The sequence below is a fragment of the Oreochromis aureus genome, linkage group 15, assembly GCF_013358895.1.
Source record: "Oreochromis aureus strain Israel breed Guangdong linkage group 15, ZZ_aureus, whole genome shotgun sequence".
In the NCBI taxonomy this organism is placed as follows: Eukaryota; Metazoa; Chordata; class Actinopteri; order Cichliformes; family Cichlidae; genus Oreochromis; species Oreochromis aureus.
The window spans coordinates 9,404,712-9,421,937 of record NC_052956.1 but is presented as its reverse complement, the minus strand read 5'-3'; the positions used below and the strand labels follow the sequence as shown (position 1 = coordinate 9,421,937).

General features: G+C 40.8%; 1 protein-coding gene across 2 annotated transcripts; it reads right to left on the bottom strand.

Moving 5' to 3' along the window:
• Positions 1–4,550: 4,550 nt before the first annotated feature.
• zc3h14 (zinc finger CCCH-type containing 14) lies at positions 4,551–11,128 on the bottom strand. Of its 2 annotated transcripts, none has more exons than XM_031731984.2 (17): positions 10,966–11,128; positions 10,587–10,629; positions 10,374–10,488; positions 10,254–10,294; positions 9,988–10,132; positions 9,224–9,527; positions 8,976–9,139; positions 8,633–8,733; positions 8,372–8,530; positions 7,954–8,022; positions 7,661–7,799; positions 6,597–6,799; positions 6,341–6,479; positions 6,095–6,237; positions 5,087–5,169; positions 4,874–4,980; positions 4,551–4,765 (listed from the first exon to the last, which is right to left on the bottom strand). In XM_031731984.2, exons 1-17 carry the CDS (start codon positions 10,999–11,001, stop codon positions 4,762–4,764), a joined length of 1,995 nt encoding a protein of 664 aa, XP_031587844.2. In that variant the 5' UTR covers positions 11,002–11,128; the 3' UTR covers positions 4,551–4,761. The 2 variants fall into 2 exon arrangements, with proteins under 2 accessions (XP_031587844.2, XP_039455357.1); XM_039599423.1 differs by having other exon boundaries at positions 5,087–5,166.
• Between the last annotated feature and the right edge of the window lie 6,098 nt (positions 11,129–17,226).

The following is a 17,226-nucleotide window of genomic DNA, read 5'->3' as shown; positions in this document are numbered from 1 at the left end:
GGGATGCTCAGAACCACCCCCAAATCCTGCCGCATCACCTTTAAAACGTTGAGCGAATGATGTAAAAAATGTGTAACAGCTTTTGAAATATCTTTATAACTGCTGTTTGTATGTCTTGCACTAATTCTGCTGCTCGGTGAGGCTCACAGAAGTAGTAGAAGGCTTGATGGCGTTTGTATTAAACCCAAGCTTTGCACTTGATCACATAACATCCAGCGTGAGTAAGAGTTCGTAAAAAGAAAAAGAAAAGCGACAGCTCATAAGGACGGTTTTGATGAATTTTAATTACTGCTCTAAACAATACTCCCTCCTCTTCATCGGGACTCCCTTACTTGGAAAAACCCCAGACAGGCCATTTATTTCAAATGCAAACTGCGATACCCTCATTTGTGGTCTCCCTTCCTTGGAAATGACCGTGGGAGGTTTCTAATAAGCATGAAATACATGTAAGGGATAATTAGACAAACGACAAACGTGACAAATAACGGTTAAATATTTAATTCAGAATAAAGGCCGATTATGAGTCATTTCAGTGAATGTGTCAAGTCCAGTTTGAGAGAAATATTGCTCTTATTTTCTTGTTCTTTGGCCCACTCTTTCTGAGTTTTACTGTTATGCAGGCGTGAATTGTATCAGCCACTTGTTGTTTACTTACTTTTTCAACATTTGAAAAGTAAAGGTTTAAAAACAAGTGAATTTTGTACTGCATTTCTGTTGTTACAAGAATTTGAGTTTCAAACATATTCCACCTGTTTGCCATGAAAAATAAAAAAAACATGGCGATATACTTGAGGCTGTTCTTTGTGTCAAAAAGACCGAGCGCTGTAATATTGTATTTTTTTGAAAGGGTGGCAGGGTGGGGCAGTTGTTTTAGGTCATTCAAGACATGAGTCAGTCTTATTTATCAAGAACTGCCTAAAAGTTGGTGCCCAAATATTGTAATTTTCCATCTGTCATAACTACTATGCAATACAAATGAAATCATAAAATGAGGCGATCACTTCCTCCTGCTGGGAACTGATACCAAGGACTGTCAGTCGCTGTTATTTTAAATGAAAAAAGTGTGGACAACAATACTGTCAGTTAAGATAGGTATTAAAAAAAGAAGAAGAAAAAATAATAATTTGTTCTTCTATTTCCATCACTGTCACTCATCGTTATCTTAATTAACTTAATTTGTTGAACAGTTCTTTAACTGGAATCGTCTCACATGGATTTCTTGCAGTACTGATATTTGCGGCTAACCTCCAGGTGGAGGTGGTGTAGAACAGGCAGATCAGCTTGTTTGTGAGATAAAAGAAAGGCTGATGAAACTCATGAATGATGGAAAATGATGTGTAATGATGGTTTTTGTCGTGTGAGTGGTTTAAAAAGACCGGGTTTTGGTATTTTACTCAGGCTGACGCTGCTTGTGTGATATCATCGGCACCCCGCAGAGAAGAAAAAACAAAAGGGTAAAACAGTCGCAGCATCCAAGTCATTAATTTGTTTGTGTGCTGATCTCACTGAGAGTCCATGTTTTATTCAAAGTCAACAAAGCTGAAAACGAAATATTTGAAATGAAGTTCAAAGGCCACACCGTGCCCACATAGGAGATTTCAGAGGCTCGCTGGGCTTTTGATGTGTTAAAGGTTTAAAGTGTCCCTCTCCTAACAAATGAGCATAACTGGAAGTTGACAGAAATGTCAAACAAGCTGTTTGTCCCTCCTGGGAAGATTTCTGGTCAGGTAAAAGTCAGGGAACTTACTTGCGTGCGTGTATGTGTTTGTGTGTCATGGCATGTATGTGGGTTGTGCCCATGAAGATTATGCAAAATCTTCTCTGTCATTGGTGTTTAAATGTTCTTTTTAAGTAACTGTTATTTAGTGGAGTTGAAATGTTGAATGTTCAATGAGTGGGTTAAACCCTAAAGGGTAAGTAAACTGCAGTTCACCACACGGTGAGGGTTTTTTGTTCTGAAGAAAAAAAATGTTTGTGCGCTGACAGAAACAGAATAAAACACAATGAAGGCATTTAAAGAAAATGATTACTTAGTTAATAATGACCTCAGAGCACTGATGGGACTCAGCACTAATTTTACCTGGTAGTTTATGAGGGAAGCCACCAAGACCAGACCAAGTACAACTGTAAGGTGTCATCTAAGAACTTTTCCTTTTTAATAAAACTTATGGTTGAGGCTGGATTAAGTGACACTGAACCATCCATTAGTTATGCTGCTGTAGGCTCATACTACTGCAGGACTTAAAGTTTTGTCTTCTCTCTGATTTAGTCTGTCTCTCTGTGCTTTCTTTTCTCTTTCCCCTCGTCTTCCAGCTGGTCACAACAGATGGCTGTGGCTCCCTGACCCTGGTTCTGCTGGAGGTTTCTTCCTGTTCAAAGAAAGTTTTTCCTTCCCACTGTCGCCAATCCTTTCTAAAAGGTTGTTTTTAAAAATATATATATATATATATTATTAGGTTTTTTCTCAGCAATACGGTGGAATCTTCACCTTACAGTAGCAAGTGCTTTGATGCGACTGTTTCATTGTGATTTGGTAACTCAAGCATCTGAGATCTTTCTTTGGTTTTACACCTGATTTCAAGACAGTCTTTTAAACTTGTGATTAAAGGCTGCAAATCGCACAATTGTGTACAAGTAATTTAATTCCTGGCGGCCCCATTTTATGTTTCCTCAATTGAACAGGTGTTCCAGACAAAAAGTTAGAGAATAAATTTTCTACTTTGAGTTTGTCTCCACCTGTGGGCCAGCAGGAGTATTTAGGGTGGAGGCTGTAGTTGCCGCTGTGCGGCAGGTGGAGGTGGTGTAGGACGAGCAGAGCAGCAGGTTTGTGAGTGTTTTTGACGTAAATGAAAAAGACAAAGACGTGCTGATGAGGCTGCTGTGTGATGTAGAGACAGGTATAATGATGTGTATAAAGATTGGGTCTCGCTGTATTGCTCAGGCTGCACTGCAGCGTCTATTCACAGGTGCCATCCCACAACTGAGCAGCACGGGGGCTTTGACCTGCTCCGTCTCCGACCTGGGCCGGTGCACCCCTCTTTAGACGACCTGTTGGTCCCGGGCTCCCCCAGGATCACCATATCGATGCCGAACTTAGTGCGGACACCCGATCGGCATAGTCCGCTGCAGCTCAGAGCTCCTGAGCTCAAACGATCCTCCAACCTCAGCCTCCCGGTAGCTTGGATTACAGGCACGCGCCACCGCACCCGGCGAGAAATACGCACGCTCACAGAGCTTTTAACTGTGAGTCATGTGACGTCATCACGAAGACGCTACAGAGCCGGTGTTGTACCAAAACGTGATCGTCTGCCATAAAGTGATTTCCGGTGTCTCTCTGTCTCTTTCATCTCTCTCTCTCTATATATAGACCTATAGAGAGATGCATATGTGGAATGTCTTTGTTTATATTGTTACTATATTGTATTCAACTGTATTTATAAAGGGATTGCATATAAAATGAAGAAATCCCTGTTTTGCAAGTTCCTTTATGACTGTGTTACTGAACCTACATTATACTCAATGCAGTCCTTTTTTGGTCACTTTAAATATCTTTATAGAACTATAATGCAATTTCGGCTGCCCATTAATGTCAATGACACATTCTAGCTGGATAAATAAAGGAAATATAAAAGTCACAAAAGCCAAAAACTGATTCCAGGTTATACCTTCTGCAAGGAATGCTGTCTTAGGCTCAATATGACGCCATACCATTCCTTATAGATATGTATGATATATGTTTTACCGATTATAATTCAACAAGTCATTAGCATGAGTACCACATCCCTGATCCCGAATCATGATATCAAAAACATTGATGTTTATACTTTTCAGAATCACAAAAATTGTCTCATTATTACTGGTTAGTCAGCTTGTTTTCCACAATCATAAATCAACCAGTACATCTATACAGACGTTTTGAATTTGAGACATTGGGTGTTTCTCAAGGTTTAAACTAAATTTGGCAAAGCACAATTACTAACAGGGTAATCTCTATAAACAGATAACTGCATATGAATGTGCATAACTCAGATTGCTCAGTGGCACCTGTAATGCAAGTTTTGGAAAGAACTCTAGAAACACACTTAACTTTAGAAATAAACCAATCGCACAGGATATCCTCCACCATCCTGCTATAACACAGGCCAAAAGACACACAACCATCTGTCTATAGTTACCAGGTGAATGAGAGCAGGTGTGGGACTATTTCTATATTTAAATGATTGGTAATAAGTGGCTTTCACACTTTAGAAGGATGCAGCTGTTATTGCGCACAGCTGCAGTGCTGAAGGCGTCTTTAGCTCACTGACTGCATGTTTTACAGTCTGGTTGGATCCGGTTGTATTTAATAAAAACAACTGCAGACTTTATAAAGTCACTCCAGCAGAATTTTGATAAGCAAAAAAAGGTCAAACATGTTTGTGTTTTATGCTTTTTCAGTGTATGTTACTCCACGATACGTACGACTTGCCATACCTTCAGTTAAACCGATCAAGGTCGGTGTCCCACCAAAGTACATGAATAGCATGAGCAAAATGATGACGTGAAACAGATTTTTATATAACTGTATTTATTATTTTGACAGCATGACCCACAAAAACTCGACTCTTCAACTTAAAAAACTATTTCCTTAAAAATCACTCCAAACAGTACATTAAAACAAATTGAAACATTCGGTAAATGAAATATTGACAGCCCACAGACACAAGGACTTTCCACAGCTTCAAACGCTGACCATCGGGCTTCTGCTGGACTCTCTGTACTTTAGCTGCAGGAGAGAAAGACCATATTTATTAGGTGCATTATCAAATTAAACAAATAATGCTGAATTAAATATTAAATTATGGTCTTTATCTGAGTTGCATTATCTGTTCACCTGCTCTGTGCTTTTGTCCACTTCAGGGCGTGCCTTGGAGGCACGGTTGTGGTCGGGTGGTAGAAGGTACACCCGGCTCGTTTACACATCGCAGCAAAGCGACACGGCTGTAGTTAAGAAGGAGAGACAAGGAGGAAAAAAAACTGATTCGCTGGGAATCTGAAAGCAATCAGTCTGCGTCGTACAAAAACAGCTCTTGTGCAGTGTTTTTACCTTGGGATGATAAAATGGACAGTCCATCTTCTTGCACTCTGGGAAGAAGCGACAGATGCTGGTAGGCTGGGTTTGCTGCACTGCTGCAAACATAAGGGTCAAGGATAAGATATCAGGATGATTATGATAGTTTAGAAACATGGAAGTGCTATGGATACACAAAAACAGTGTCACATTAAATGTCTTTGAGGAAAACCGATAAGGACTTCTTTGTTGTAACATTGACATAATTAAAAACAATTTTTGGGGGAGGAAATCAACAATGATTCATTCGAATTCTGACGTGGGCCACTGTTCAGTTTTTGTGAGACAGTTTTTAAATTCACACGGGAATGCAACTTCAGGAGACTTAGATGCCAAGTCAGCTCGACACCAAGGACAACAGAGGTGAATGTACTGTCACCCAGTTCTCAAGGCCGTCCTCCCACAGGGAGCATTTAGACTCTGTGCCCTCTTTCTAAGCCCAACACACGCTTTCACCTTTAGTCTAAAAGGGAACAGCAAGGTCCTGTCTTATCTTCGTTAATCAGATTTTAAAAAAGCATTGGGGGTTTCCACAGACGCAAGCACTAGATGCCTGAGCAAAGACCAACAAGTAGATAGAGAGTCGGGTCAATGCACTTGACAAAGATCTACTCTGCGTGATTATTTCAGACTTTACCAACAGTCTGACCTGAGAAACAGATAATCTATATCACAGGTGTAGATTAGCCTGACAAAGACTTCAGATCTGTATCATTCAGGTTAGGTCTACTTTATTCAGAATAATGCAACAAAAGTGGCTGAAGATTCAAGTGTTTTACATGAGTCAAAGGTAAAAGTATGAACGCATTTTCACCTGCTAACTTTAAACAGATTAGCTTCACAATAGCTGAAAATTTTTAAACTACTAATCTCTTTGATAGAATTTAGTCAGAATCCCATTAGTGAACATGCCTTAGTATAAAAGGAAAGAAGAGAAGGAGGCTAGATGGAAACCCAGCATAGGTCAAGCTGGCGAGAGAGTACCTGGTCTGGGTGGAGGAGGTGCAGCCGTGCTCCTGCGGCTCACATGAGTGAAGGGACAGTCTGGCTTTGTACACCTGGCGTCGTATTTGCAATTTGGATGCACAAAAAGGCATTTATCCCCAAATTTGCAGTTTGGAAAAGTCCTCAAGGAAAAAAGCAAAACACATGTAATCAGGACTTATGACTGAAAGTAATAAAAAATTACCCTAAACAATAATTCTTATTGTATTTAACATAGCTACTTACTTGCATTGTGTTGTTGGGTGATGATACAGACACTCATCCCCACTTTTGCACACCGGCCAGAACTTGCATCGCTCCATGACCTTTTGTTTTTTCAAAGGGATCGCATTCTCCTCTGCCATGTCAATGTCCATCATCTCATCTGTCAACAGATAAAAGGACAGAACTAAGAGGCTAAAACTTGGCTTTAAAATGCAAAACAAAAATAAAATAGCTGATTATCATATCACTTTAATAACTCTGCTGAGCCCACACACACCTTCTGATGTGACGCCTCCCTGTAACCTCTGGAGGACGCTGACTTTGGGCTCTCTGTGGGCATGGCTCGCTGCATCAGGTACGTTTGCAGGTGGTCTCACATCATCCAGGTCAGTTTCACAGTCTGCAAGGTTACCAAGCGGGCTCGGTACCCCATCTAATGTCACTATGAACTTTGGGCTGGCAGAGTCGCCTCTCTCCTTGCTAGGGTAAGTCAGAAAAGCAGAACAGATGAAATGACAATCCAGTAATAGCACAAACGTCTCCTTATTTATACAAAGACACAGGCCTGTACTATGAAACAGGATATGGTCTTATCTTCGCGGTTAACTCTGGGTTTTCTGTACTACAAAGGTGGTTTACTTCCTTTCGAGGTACATCCTCATAACATCGTCAACAGGAACACTAGGACCACCTACTGGCCAATCAATAGCATCACCATTAAATAACACTGTAATAAGTGATCCTCAAATAGTAAACTTATTTGCACTTCCTGCTCACCTTACATCACACTTACATGAGCCTACGTTTGAATTCTGTTTTTATTTATCATTCATTACTCTCAGACCATTAAACAGCACCGAGTCTGCAGGTGAAAGAACAGAAACTAAAACTGCCTTTTAAAGATTAATTCAATGAAATACTCGATTATAACCCACCAAATTCTCCTGCATCTTAATGATTTTTTTGAATTTTTGCTGCTTTTCTTTCCCATTTCACACATCTATACAGTATGGATAGTACCAGTTCTATAAGTGCTTTTCCTGTCATGTGCACACACACACGCTGCTGCTTTGTCTGCAATGTATGTTTCAGATCTTCATATTTTTGTAATGTTATAGATTTATCGTCATCTGTAAAGTCAGCCGCTCTGCTGCCAGGACACAACGATTGATCAGACGTCAACAGCACCTGTTTCATGAGAACTCATTGCGCTGACAACCAACTTTGTGCCACCACTCAGCCTGATCCCTGATGTTACAATAAGTCACTCCAAATAATGGAAAGACACCTTGTGTATGCCACCTCAGTAAAAAATACACACACAATAATGTGTCTGTGTACCTGGTCTGGACGGTGCGTGGTACAGCAGACAGGACTTGCTGCTGATTTCCAACTGGAGATTCTCCCACTTGTGGTCGACTCATTATGAAAGAACGCGTATCAAATGTCTTCACTTCACCGCCTGCAGTGACCTCCACCCCTAGAGGCAAGACAGATTGAAAAAAATATGTAAATAGAATTTTGGGAGCTATCAAGTGTTTTTGGGAAGACTCATTACTTCTCAATAGTTTTGAAACTTTCTAAAGTTCCTTGGAATATCATTTGGAAATTGCTTGTCTAAAACTAAGACTCACCATATTCATTTGGCTCTCCTCTATCGCTGCTCTCCAACTGAAGTCGCGATGCTAACGATCTGGTTGGAGCTAGAATAAAATTAATTAATTAAATAAATAAATAAATAAAACAAAACAACGTCACAAAGTTTTTTAAAATTATTACTTGCCTGCCGAAGTCAACACATATCTAATTATACAACTATTTCATTACTATGCTGTTCAGTTATGATGATCCATAGTTCTGCTATACGCTAATCATCCAAATAAAAACCATTCGGGCTTGTGACATACACAAAATATATATATAGACATAAATAATTATGGTCATCTGGTCCTTCAGCTACAAAACATCAGACATAGGTTGCAAACAGACATATACTTGTGAGCTAATGAGACTATGTGATCATCTGTGCGCATGAAACTCTATTATATATACCAGATGTTCTGGAGGGAGGTAGATCTGTGGCGGTGTAGGTCTGCACCCGGGGCGCCAGGCTGTGGAGGTGCTCCTGGACTAGCTGAATGGCTGCACTCATCTCCTCACTGCTGGCAAGACGAGTACGAGGCGCCACAGGAACAGTCTGTTTCTGTGGTACTGCGGGGAAAGGTCAACGTAAGAGAATGACACAAACAACAATGGAAAATCAGCTTAACTTACAGGATGTTTGTGGTTAAATGTACGACAGTGGGAACGCACTTGTTGGGTAGGTAGTCGTTTTGGTGATTGAGTCCTGTGCCTCAGAGATGGCTTTCAGTATCAGATTTCTGTTGGCTTGCTTGGCTGGTGGGAGAGTAGGTCTGAAACAATACAAACCTCAAAACTGTTAGAGCTCAGCAAAGCGCAAAATTGATCATCTGTGACTCACTTCCTAAGCTTTACTGCAAGAAAACACACATGTGGTTTGAGTACAACCAACCTAAAAAAGTCCCATAAATAAAAGCATCCACGAGGCAGATAAACATTACCTTACTTAACCCTTTTCTTTCCACAGTATAAACCCAACCCTGAGGTTAATATGACATCAAGTGTTCATACTGACTTCCGTTCGGGCTTGGAGGGGAGGGACACTCTACTGGAGAGGCCTCTGCCACTGTAGCTGCTTTCGTCCTCGTCCACATCGTCGCTGTCCTCGTCTGCATCTCGGTTCACTCTTACGACAGAACTCGCTACCGGTGCCTTCCGCTTCCTTGAAAACTCTTCTTGCTGAACGGTGAAAGCAAGGCATTATTACTATATCCAACTACCTAACACACCGCCAACAGAGCAAAATAATCCCTCTGATAATACCTTGTTGGATCCAGTTCTGGAGGTTCTGCTGGTTCTGCTGCCCTGCTGCCTAGCGTGAGAGGACGCTTCCGCAGAGCTTACTGATGTGAACTGGCCCTGACCGGGTCTATAGATATCAGCGCTGTGTCTGCTAGCTGCTCCGTGTGTACGACTGTGGTTGGTGCTGATTTCTAAAGGTTCGTCAGCGATGAGGTCGTCGTCCATCTCTGGTTTGATGTCAAGAACTGCCTCGGATGGGAGCGGCTCCACCAGGGGCCTAACACTGGAGGAGAGCCGAGAGGAACCCTTTTCCAAGGTCCCCCTCCTGATAACAGACAAACAAAATACAAGAAAAATGTAACCACATACACACTGGTCTGCCCTGACCCAAGACTTTCTTTGTTGATGAGTAATTCTTTGTTCCAGTAAATAGTCATTTTTAACATCATAATACTTTCTGGGGGGAAATCCGGACATGTTTTTGTGTTTTGTGTGAATTATCACTGACTTACATCATAAAAAACTATAACAATAACCTTTAACAGTACAAATAATACAAACACAGAGAAGAAGTGAGCCACCATTTATGAGACCTGCCAAAGAGGAAATGGATATTACTACAGTCAAACTAGGAAAAATAGTGGTTGGAGACATCAGCATGAGCAAAATTATCCCAAACAATGTGCAATCAATTCACAATTTGCTGTAAGTTACTACATAGATTTTCCTGCTGAACCATAATTTGGACATTAGGGGGCAACCTGAGAAACTACTGCGTCAGGTACCTGCTCTCATGTGCGGAGCTGGATACGCGGGCTTCTGTCCTATCTCCTCTTAATTCCTCCGCTCGGCCGTTTTCACCTACAGACGATCGGCTCTTCCCGCTCACAGTAGCGCCGTCTGACTGCAGCTGCTTGAGGGATGCGGGCTCTGGAAAAACCAAGCAACACGAGCAATGCTAAACTCCTGAGCCTCACATGTTCATTAAAAAGACAAACTTCCCATTCCTGATTAAAAAGTGCAGGGATGTATTCAACGCAGCCGAGCTTACCTGCTGCAACAGATCTTAATTTCTCCAGAACACCTTGGAGCCTAAAAATGAAGAAACAAAAGTTGAGGCATAAAGGTACAACTTTCTTTCATATTTTACAAATAAACAATATAATCGCACCAGCTTGTGAACTTAATCGTGTTGTTTCCGAGGAAGAGAGAGAGGTCGTCGGCCATCTGTTGGGAGGTTTTCTTGTTTGCCACCATCACCATAATATAATCTGGGAGTTCTTCATCTGAGAAGAAAAATAAAAACACGCACATCGTGTATGAAAAGACTACACAACCAGGTAACTGCTGTCTCAGAGGTAATCACTGAATATCGTTCACGTACCAATATATGCACCAAGCTCCTGAAGCTTTCCTTTGATAGCAGCCTGGAAGAGATTAACAGTACAACCGGAAGATGTTATTTCAACAAATTCTAGATAGCGTAGCTAGCTGCGCTGGTATCGTTCATCAACAACCCAAGGTTTAACTTAACGTAGCACTGAGTTTATGCTGTGGAAACTGTCCAAATCAAAAAGAAATTATTAAGTCTATAACGATGCCTGCCGGAGTGAGGTGCCAATCCCTCGGCCTTGAAAATAAAAACAATAAGATAGGCTAGCCTGACACATTTAAGCTAGCGAGCCAGTGTTAGCTTGTAGCTCCTTTGTTACGCAAACATTAACCACGCAGACCACTCAGATTCAACCCGCACTGTTACTCACCCTTATTTTCTTACTAATTTCTGTACCGATTTCCATTATCGTTGTTTGAATCAAGCGAATTAGTTGTAAAAGAGGCAACTGTTTTTCCAGCTGCACCGCTAAACACCAGGGACAAATGTGACGTAGAATCACGTGACAAATCAAGGCAACCGAATAGGGACAAAAAGCATACACCTGTCTATCTCTATCGTTTGTGATGTCTTTATGTCTTTGTTCAGCATGTAGAGTAATCACTTTAAGTTGATGCTGGAAAAAGTAAACTTGTTTCAATTAAGGGAAAGGGTTTGAAAGTGCTGGGTGACTGAAGCTGGGGTGAACCATGTCTCAATCACAACACCTCTCAGAGGACCTGGATGGTCATCAGTCCACTCTAAGACGGAAAGAGATGTTAGTACTCTCCTAGGGAGTGCGTGTTCTGCAAAGCTTAGTTTATTCAGTTTTTACACGTTATGGTATCCAGATACACAGACAGTATAAACAGTATGCATAAGGTCCTTACTCTATGTACACAGGAGTGACCAGACACAATGCTTACAATACAGTGCAAAAGTAGAGGCCCTATTTTGTCTTTGTCTTTGTTGTTTGAAAAGTGGGAAATAGGTGCAATGGTTCACTGAAATTGGCAAACTTGCAAGGAAAAAAACTTAGTTTAGTTACTTCTAATGATCTCAAAGGTCAATATTTCTTATGAACAGTATGTGTGTTTTTCCATCCAGGTATATATATGCAGTGTGTTTGGGATCACAGTCTTGCTGAAAAATTAAGCCTTTCTCAACCATACAACGACAAGTTGCAATGCCAACTTTACAGGTTGTATTGCATTGCTTGCTGCTTTGCTCATTCATAATTCCTATTTAAGTCTAAATTCCCAAACACCACTTGCTGAAATGGAGCCCGAAACCATGACAGAGCCTCCATCATGTTTTACACATAGCTGCAGACACTCACTGTTGTATTTCTTGCCTGACCTCCTCCGTACATATTAATGAGGATTTGAACCAAAATGTCACATCTGGATTCATCAGACCTGTTGTCACTGATTTTCAGTCCAGTTCTTGTATTGGCACACCTGAGCCTTTCTTCTCTGTTTCCTTAGAAATGGCTTCTTGGCAGACAACTTTCCACCGAGAAGCTTTTGACGAGGCTTCAGTGAACAGTAGATAAAATATAGATCAACTGAAGGGTTTGGGTTGCATCTCTTAGGTCATATGTCAGGTCTGTGCTGGATTTATTCCCATTTCTTTTGAATTTGCTGTAGAGGTATTTTAGAACACTCCTTCTTTTGTCCTCCACTTGTCAAGTTTACTCAGAGCTTTTAAGGGCACACAGCACACCACGCCCAGATACGCCAAGCTTTAAGCTAATAGCTTTTAGGAAATCATGCAAAAAAAATACAGGTATAAAAAATTAGATTTTATGCCTGTTAGACTTATTTTGGTCGTTTTTCATAGATTCGACTAAAGAAATTGGAACAAATCATATGTTTTTTAAATGGGCTACTAGTAGCAAAGTGCCTAATGGTACAATTTAAAATTGCTTCCTCGCTAGTTTGTAGTTCTTTCCTTGAGTTGGTGCCTTTTTTTATGATCAAAATATTCAAATGTCACTTTTATTAACAAAGAAATAACAACAAAAACACTCCTCTAAAAGTACTCATGTACAAGGACTGGACTGAAAATAAACTGAAGTCATCTTGCTAAGAAAAAGTTAGCAAGATCACCTTAAAAATAATAACTGTAAACTGAGGAGTGGATCAAATCTTTGTCACATTACTTCAGTGGTTCCCAAAGTGGGGGGCACGCCCTGAGCCATTGCAGGGGGGCGCGGTATGAATACCAAAAAAAAGAAAAAAAAGCTTGGACACTGCTAGCATAATGGACAGGTTTTTGACGGGGCTCCCACACAAACGCAAAGCAGAAGATAAAGCATCGTGAAATATGCTTCCAAACCACCTTCCTTCCAAGCCAGACTTGAAAAAAATGATGAATGAATGATGAATGATATCTCGCCTTTAGCTTCACTTGCACAATGGTGGTGCCAAGGTAGGAATCCCCGACAGAATTTCCCCTGCTTCAGGAGCACGTGCTGGGCTGTCCAAATCATGGACAAACAGCATGCCACAGCTATATTCTTACACAATAAAAAAACCCAACTACACGTAAAATACCCAAAAGTTGAATCTGTTCATCTGGACGTAGCGTTTTGTGGGAGAAACGTTTCATCACTCATCCAAGTGACTTCTTCAGTCTCAGCTGACTGCACTGACGAAACGTTTCTCCCACAAAACGCTACGTCCAGATGAACAGATTCAACTTTTGGAGATTTACCTTCCTGGATGATTGAGAATGCATCAAGACATACACGTAAAATAATTACAGCATAAAGATGATTTGTTTTTCTGTTATTTAAGAGAGGTAGTATTTTATGTTATTGCAACCTATAATTCATTGCAGCTTACTTTTATTTGTTTAATTGTTTACAAAATGTTTGAGGTGTGAAATAAACTGCAATGGAGTTTGAAAAGAAAATATGGGTGGGAGATTTTCTTGTTAAACAAAGGGGGGCTAGCAAAAAAAGTTTGGGAACCACTGCTTTATACAATCTTTACAATATAACATTCAGGCATTACTTATTTGCTTTTATAATGCAATAAAATGTAATTATATTTGGATCTGTAGTTGGTCTGGCTAGATCAGATAAAGAAGCCGTAAATTTTGTTGTATGCTGGAGGGAAGGCAAACACTTAAGACAAAAAAACCCCAACAACAACAACAACAAAACTCTGTATCCACAAGATGGCGCAAGAGACCATTAAGAACAAAACACCTACCCCACTGAGAAGGGAAAATCAACCAGTTTGACACACTGAATACTGAACTAAGCAAATGCCTACAGTTGTGGTCAGAAGCTTGTGAACAGTCATCATGGGAATGAACGTCATGTACACTTTGGTCTTTTAATGATTTCTTTGAAGTGTTCTTTTTCCAGGGTGGATGAGTTCAAAAAGCAAGAACTGAGTGCACAATTTTTAGGATTTTCTCTATTCCACATGTGTCAAAAATATACATACAGCCTCACATTTTTCCATGCACTTTTGGTAGCCATCAACAAGCTTCTCACATAATTCTGGCTGGATATTTGACCACTCCTCTTGGAAGAACTGGTAGAGTTTACAAGCGTAGTGTTAGCCTGATTTATCCATTCCAAACTCAGTTTTGATGTGTGTTTGTGAACATTGTTCTGTTTCAGTACCACTGGGAGCCAAACAGACTCAGAGCGTGATGCAACCACCACCATGCTGTGTTTTTAGGTTTGAAAGGGAAGTCAGCTTTCAAACCTAAAAACACAGCATGGTGGTGGTTGCATCACGCTCTGGGTATGTTTGGCTCCCAGTGGTACTGAAACAGAACAATGTTCACAACCAATTTCCTCTCATCTGAGGGTGACAGTTTGGGTCTTCTTCCAGACCTTGGCAAATTGGTGACACATCCGAATAATTTGCACTTACATACAACTGTTTGAGCTCGTGATCTTGGAATCTGCAGTTGTTTGTGTAAATCTACAGTTCTCTTCATTAGATCGTCACTAAGTTAATAGACCTTGGCCATGTCACGTTAACAGAACCTTCAACACCACTTATTAAAATGGCCTGTATTTGTATAGTGCTTTACTAGTCCCTAAGGACCCCAAAGCGCTTTACACATCCAGTCATCCACCCATTCACACACACATTCACACACTGGTGATGGCAAGCTACATTGTAGCCACAGCCACCCTGGGGCGCACTGACAGAGGCTCCCCAGGGTGAATATTTAAGTCAGTGTATTTATATAAATAAATTCAAACTTGTACACCTAATTCTTGGTTTTTAAAGTCATTAAAGATGCTGTACAATCATTCCACCCTGGAAAAAGGGCAGTTCAAAGAAATTATTAAAAATCATTCTGATATTCATGGCAAAGATGAATTAATGTAAACATCTGAGGACAACTGCATAGGGTTACGATCCTTTTTTTATCAGTCTTCCTTCCGTCTCATGGCTGCAGTTCATCTTGGACAATGTGTGGTGTTTTTCATGCAGCGGGTGCAAGTGAAGCAAAACAAAGAAAGAAAAGAAGAAAGATTACCAACCCCCGCATTGTTAAAAGCACCTCTTTGCATGTTCAGAAAGACTAAAAATGCAATTTAATTTCAAAATAAATATCGCAAATGCGCTGTTTACTGCATTTCTCATTGAATTTCTAATGTTCTTAGCTGTATGTTTTCCCTCAGAGATTGCTTCCTGTTTTGCAGCCCCTCAATGTCAACCAACAATGACGGGAAGGATCTCGCTTGCAGTCTAGACGAGCGTCTAAAACACTCTCAGCCGCGACTGTCTGTTTCTTTTCTGCGCGCTCTGTTTACGCAGTCTGGCTTGATCAAGCTGATGCGCACATGTTTAATATTGTTGCTTTTGTCCTACGGTTTCTTCTATAAAAATATGCCTGTGGTGATTTGCATTTATATGCTAATCAAGCAAGTTGCTGTGATACTCACCAGTCACTTCACTAGTTTGTCGTACACATCACAACAGAGTGTAGATTCCATTCATCTTCAAGGGCAAACAGAGGTAGATGAGTTTGAGGGTGTGAGGGCAGCCTTTTCTATCCATTTTCAATGGGAATGAAAGGGAACCTTGAATGGGCTCAGCAGAAACCCTGGAGTACGTCTGCAACAAATTCAACTCAATGCGAAAAAAAAAAAGAGGTGCTCTATTTCACTGTTGTTCCTTTCACTGTTGCTTAATTAGATCAAGGGAGAGGCAGGACCTCCGCAGTGACCCCTGTAACAACAGCCCCGCCATAACATCCATCAGCAGAGCCATAACAGTTCTTGTCTTGCACCACCACACATAACCTGTCTGCTGCGTGTTGTGTGTTTCACACTCTTGTGTTAATGTCCTTGTCTGTCTGTGGTGCATGCATAAAAAAGTACTATACTTTTATATAATGTGGCTTGGCAAAAGTTTAGAATGATTATCAGTTGAAGCAATAACAATTAGCAGATCTGTTGCACGGATACCAAGAGCAGCAGAAAGAGTGTGAGAAACTTTTTTCTCTTTTGTACTTCTGCTTAAATTAAGTTTTTGGTGTTATGAAAATTTCCAGGGTATAAGCTATATACATCTGCATGAAACATTTGCTAACGAATCACAAGATAAGAGTGTGAAAGGCATTTCTGAGAAAATTCTATGTTAATTCCAACTGCAGCTGCATCGAGTCACTACGCAGTATGCCCGTGACCACAAATCTGCTATTCTGCGGCTGTCATTGGTCTCCGGCTCACACCTACACAGAGGTAATTGTACTTCCCTTTTCTCTGAAATGTTATCATAAAGTAAGACAATTCAGATATGAATCAGCTGATAAACTTCCGCTAATTCTTAAACCGCAAGTGCGATGATGACGATAGCACTGCCGCCAAGACCTCTTACTTCTTCCTGACAGTAAAGTGCTGCTCGACTCTGAAAAGATAAGTCAAGAGCTTGAATTGAGACTGAAAAAGGAGTAAAAGTAAAGCCAAAGGTGGAAGGTTATAGCAAAAAAGGGGAAGTAATTCATTGCACCTGCTCTGACAATGTCCAGAAACCCTACACTGCCTTTCCTCGAGACGAGATGACACATGTGTGAATGAGGCTGAGGCATCTGGGTGTCAGTGCACAACTGCACTGTGCGCACATGCACACAAATAGATGAGGAGATATATTCTCAGACAGATACTGACAGAGGTAATGTCACAGGAGTTCTAGTGAAATTAGTGGCTAGCTGCAAGGACAGAAAAACAAAAAACAAACTGCAGTTTAAGCTGTTTTTGCAACCACATCTGCAATGGTGCGGGCTCTCTTTCCTTAAACTCTATTGTGTGTTGCAGCAACTCGTCAAATCCAGAGAGCTTTTGCTACAAACAGCACAAGAGTATGCACAGATGTTTTAACGGTTAATCCATTTTTTGATTCACAAAAATTCAATGGTGAAGTCTTCACTCAACCACTCTGGCAAGGAAACACACCCATTAATATTTACAGCTGCTCTAATCACTGCTGCCAAAGCTGCAGGAGGTTCAGCTTAGGCAGTTGGCGGGTCACTGATGCCTGGATGAGTCAGGGTTACGCAGCTGGAAACATTTTCTAATATCCATCTTTATGTTGTGTAAGAGAGCGGGTCAAAGACTTGACTTTGTGTTGAACTTGGAGAATGATGCACCCTAAAAAGTGTTCTCCTG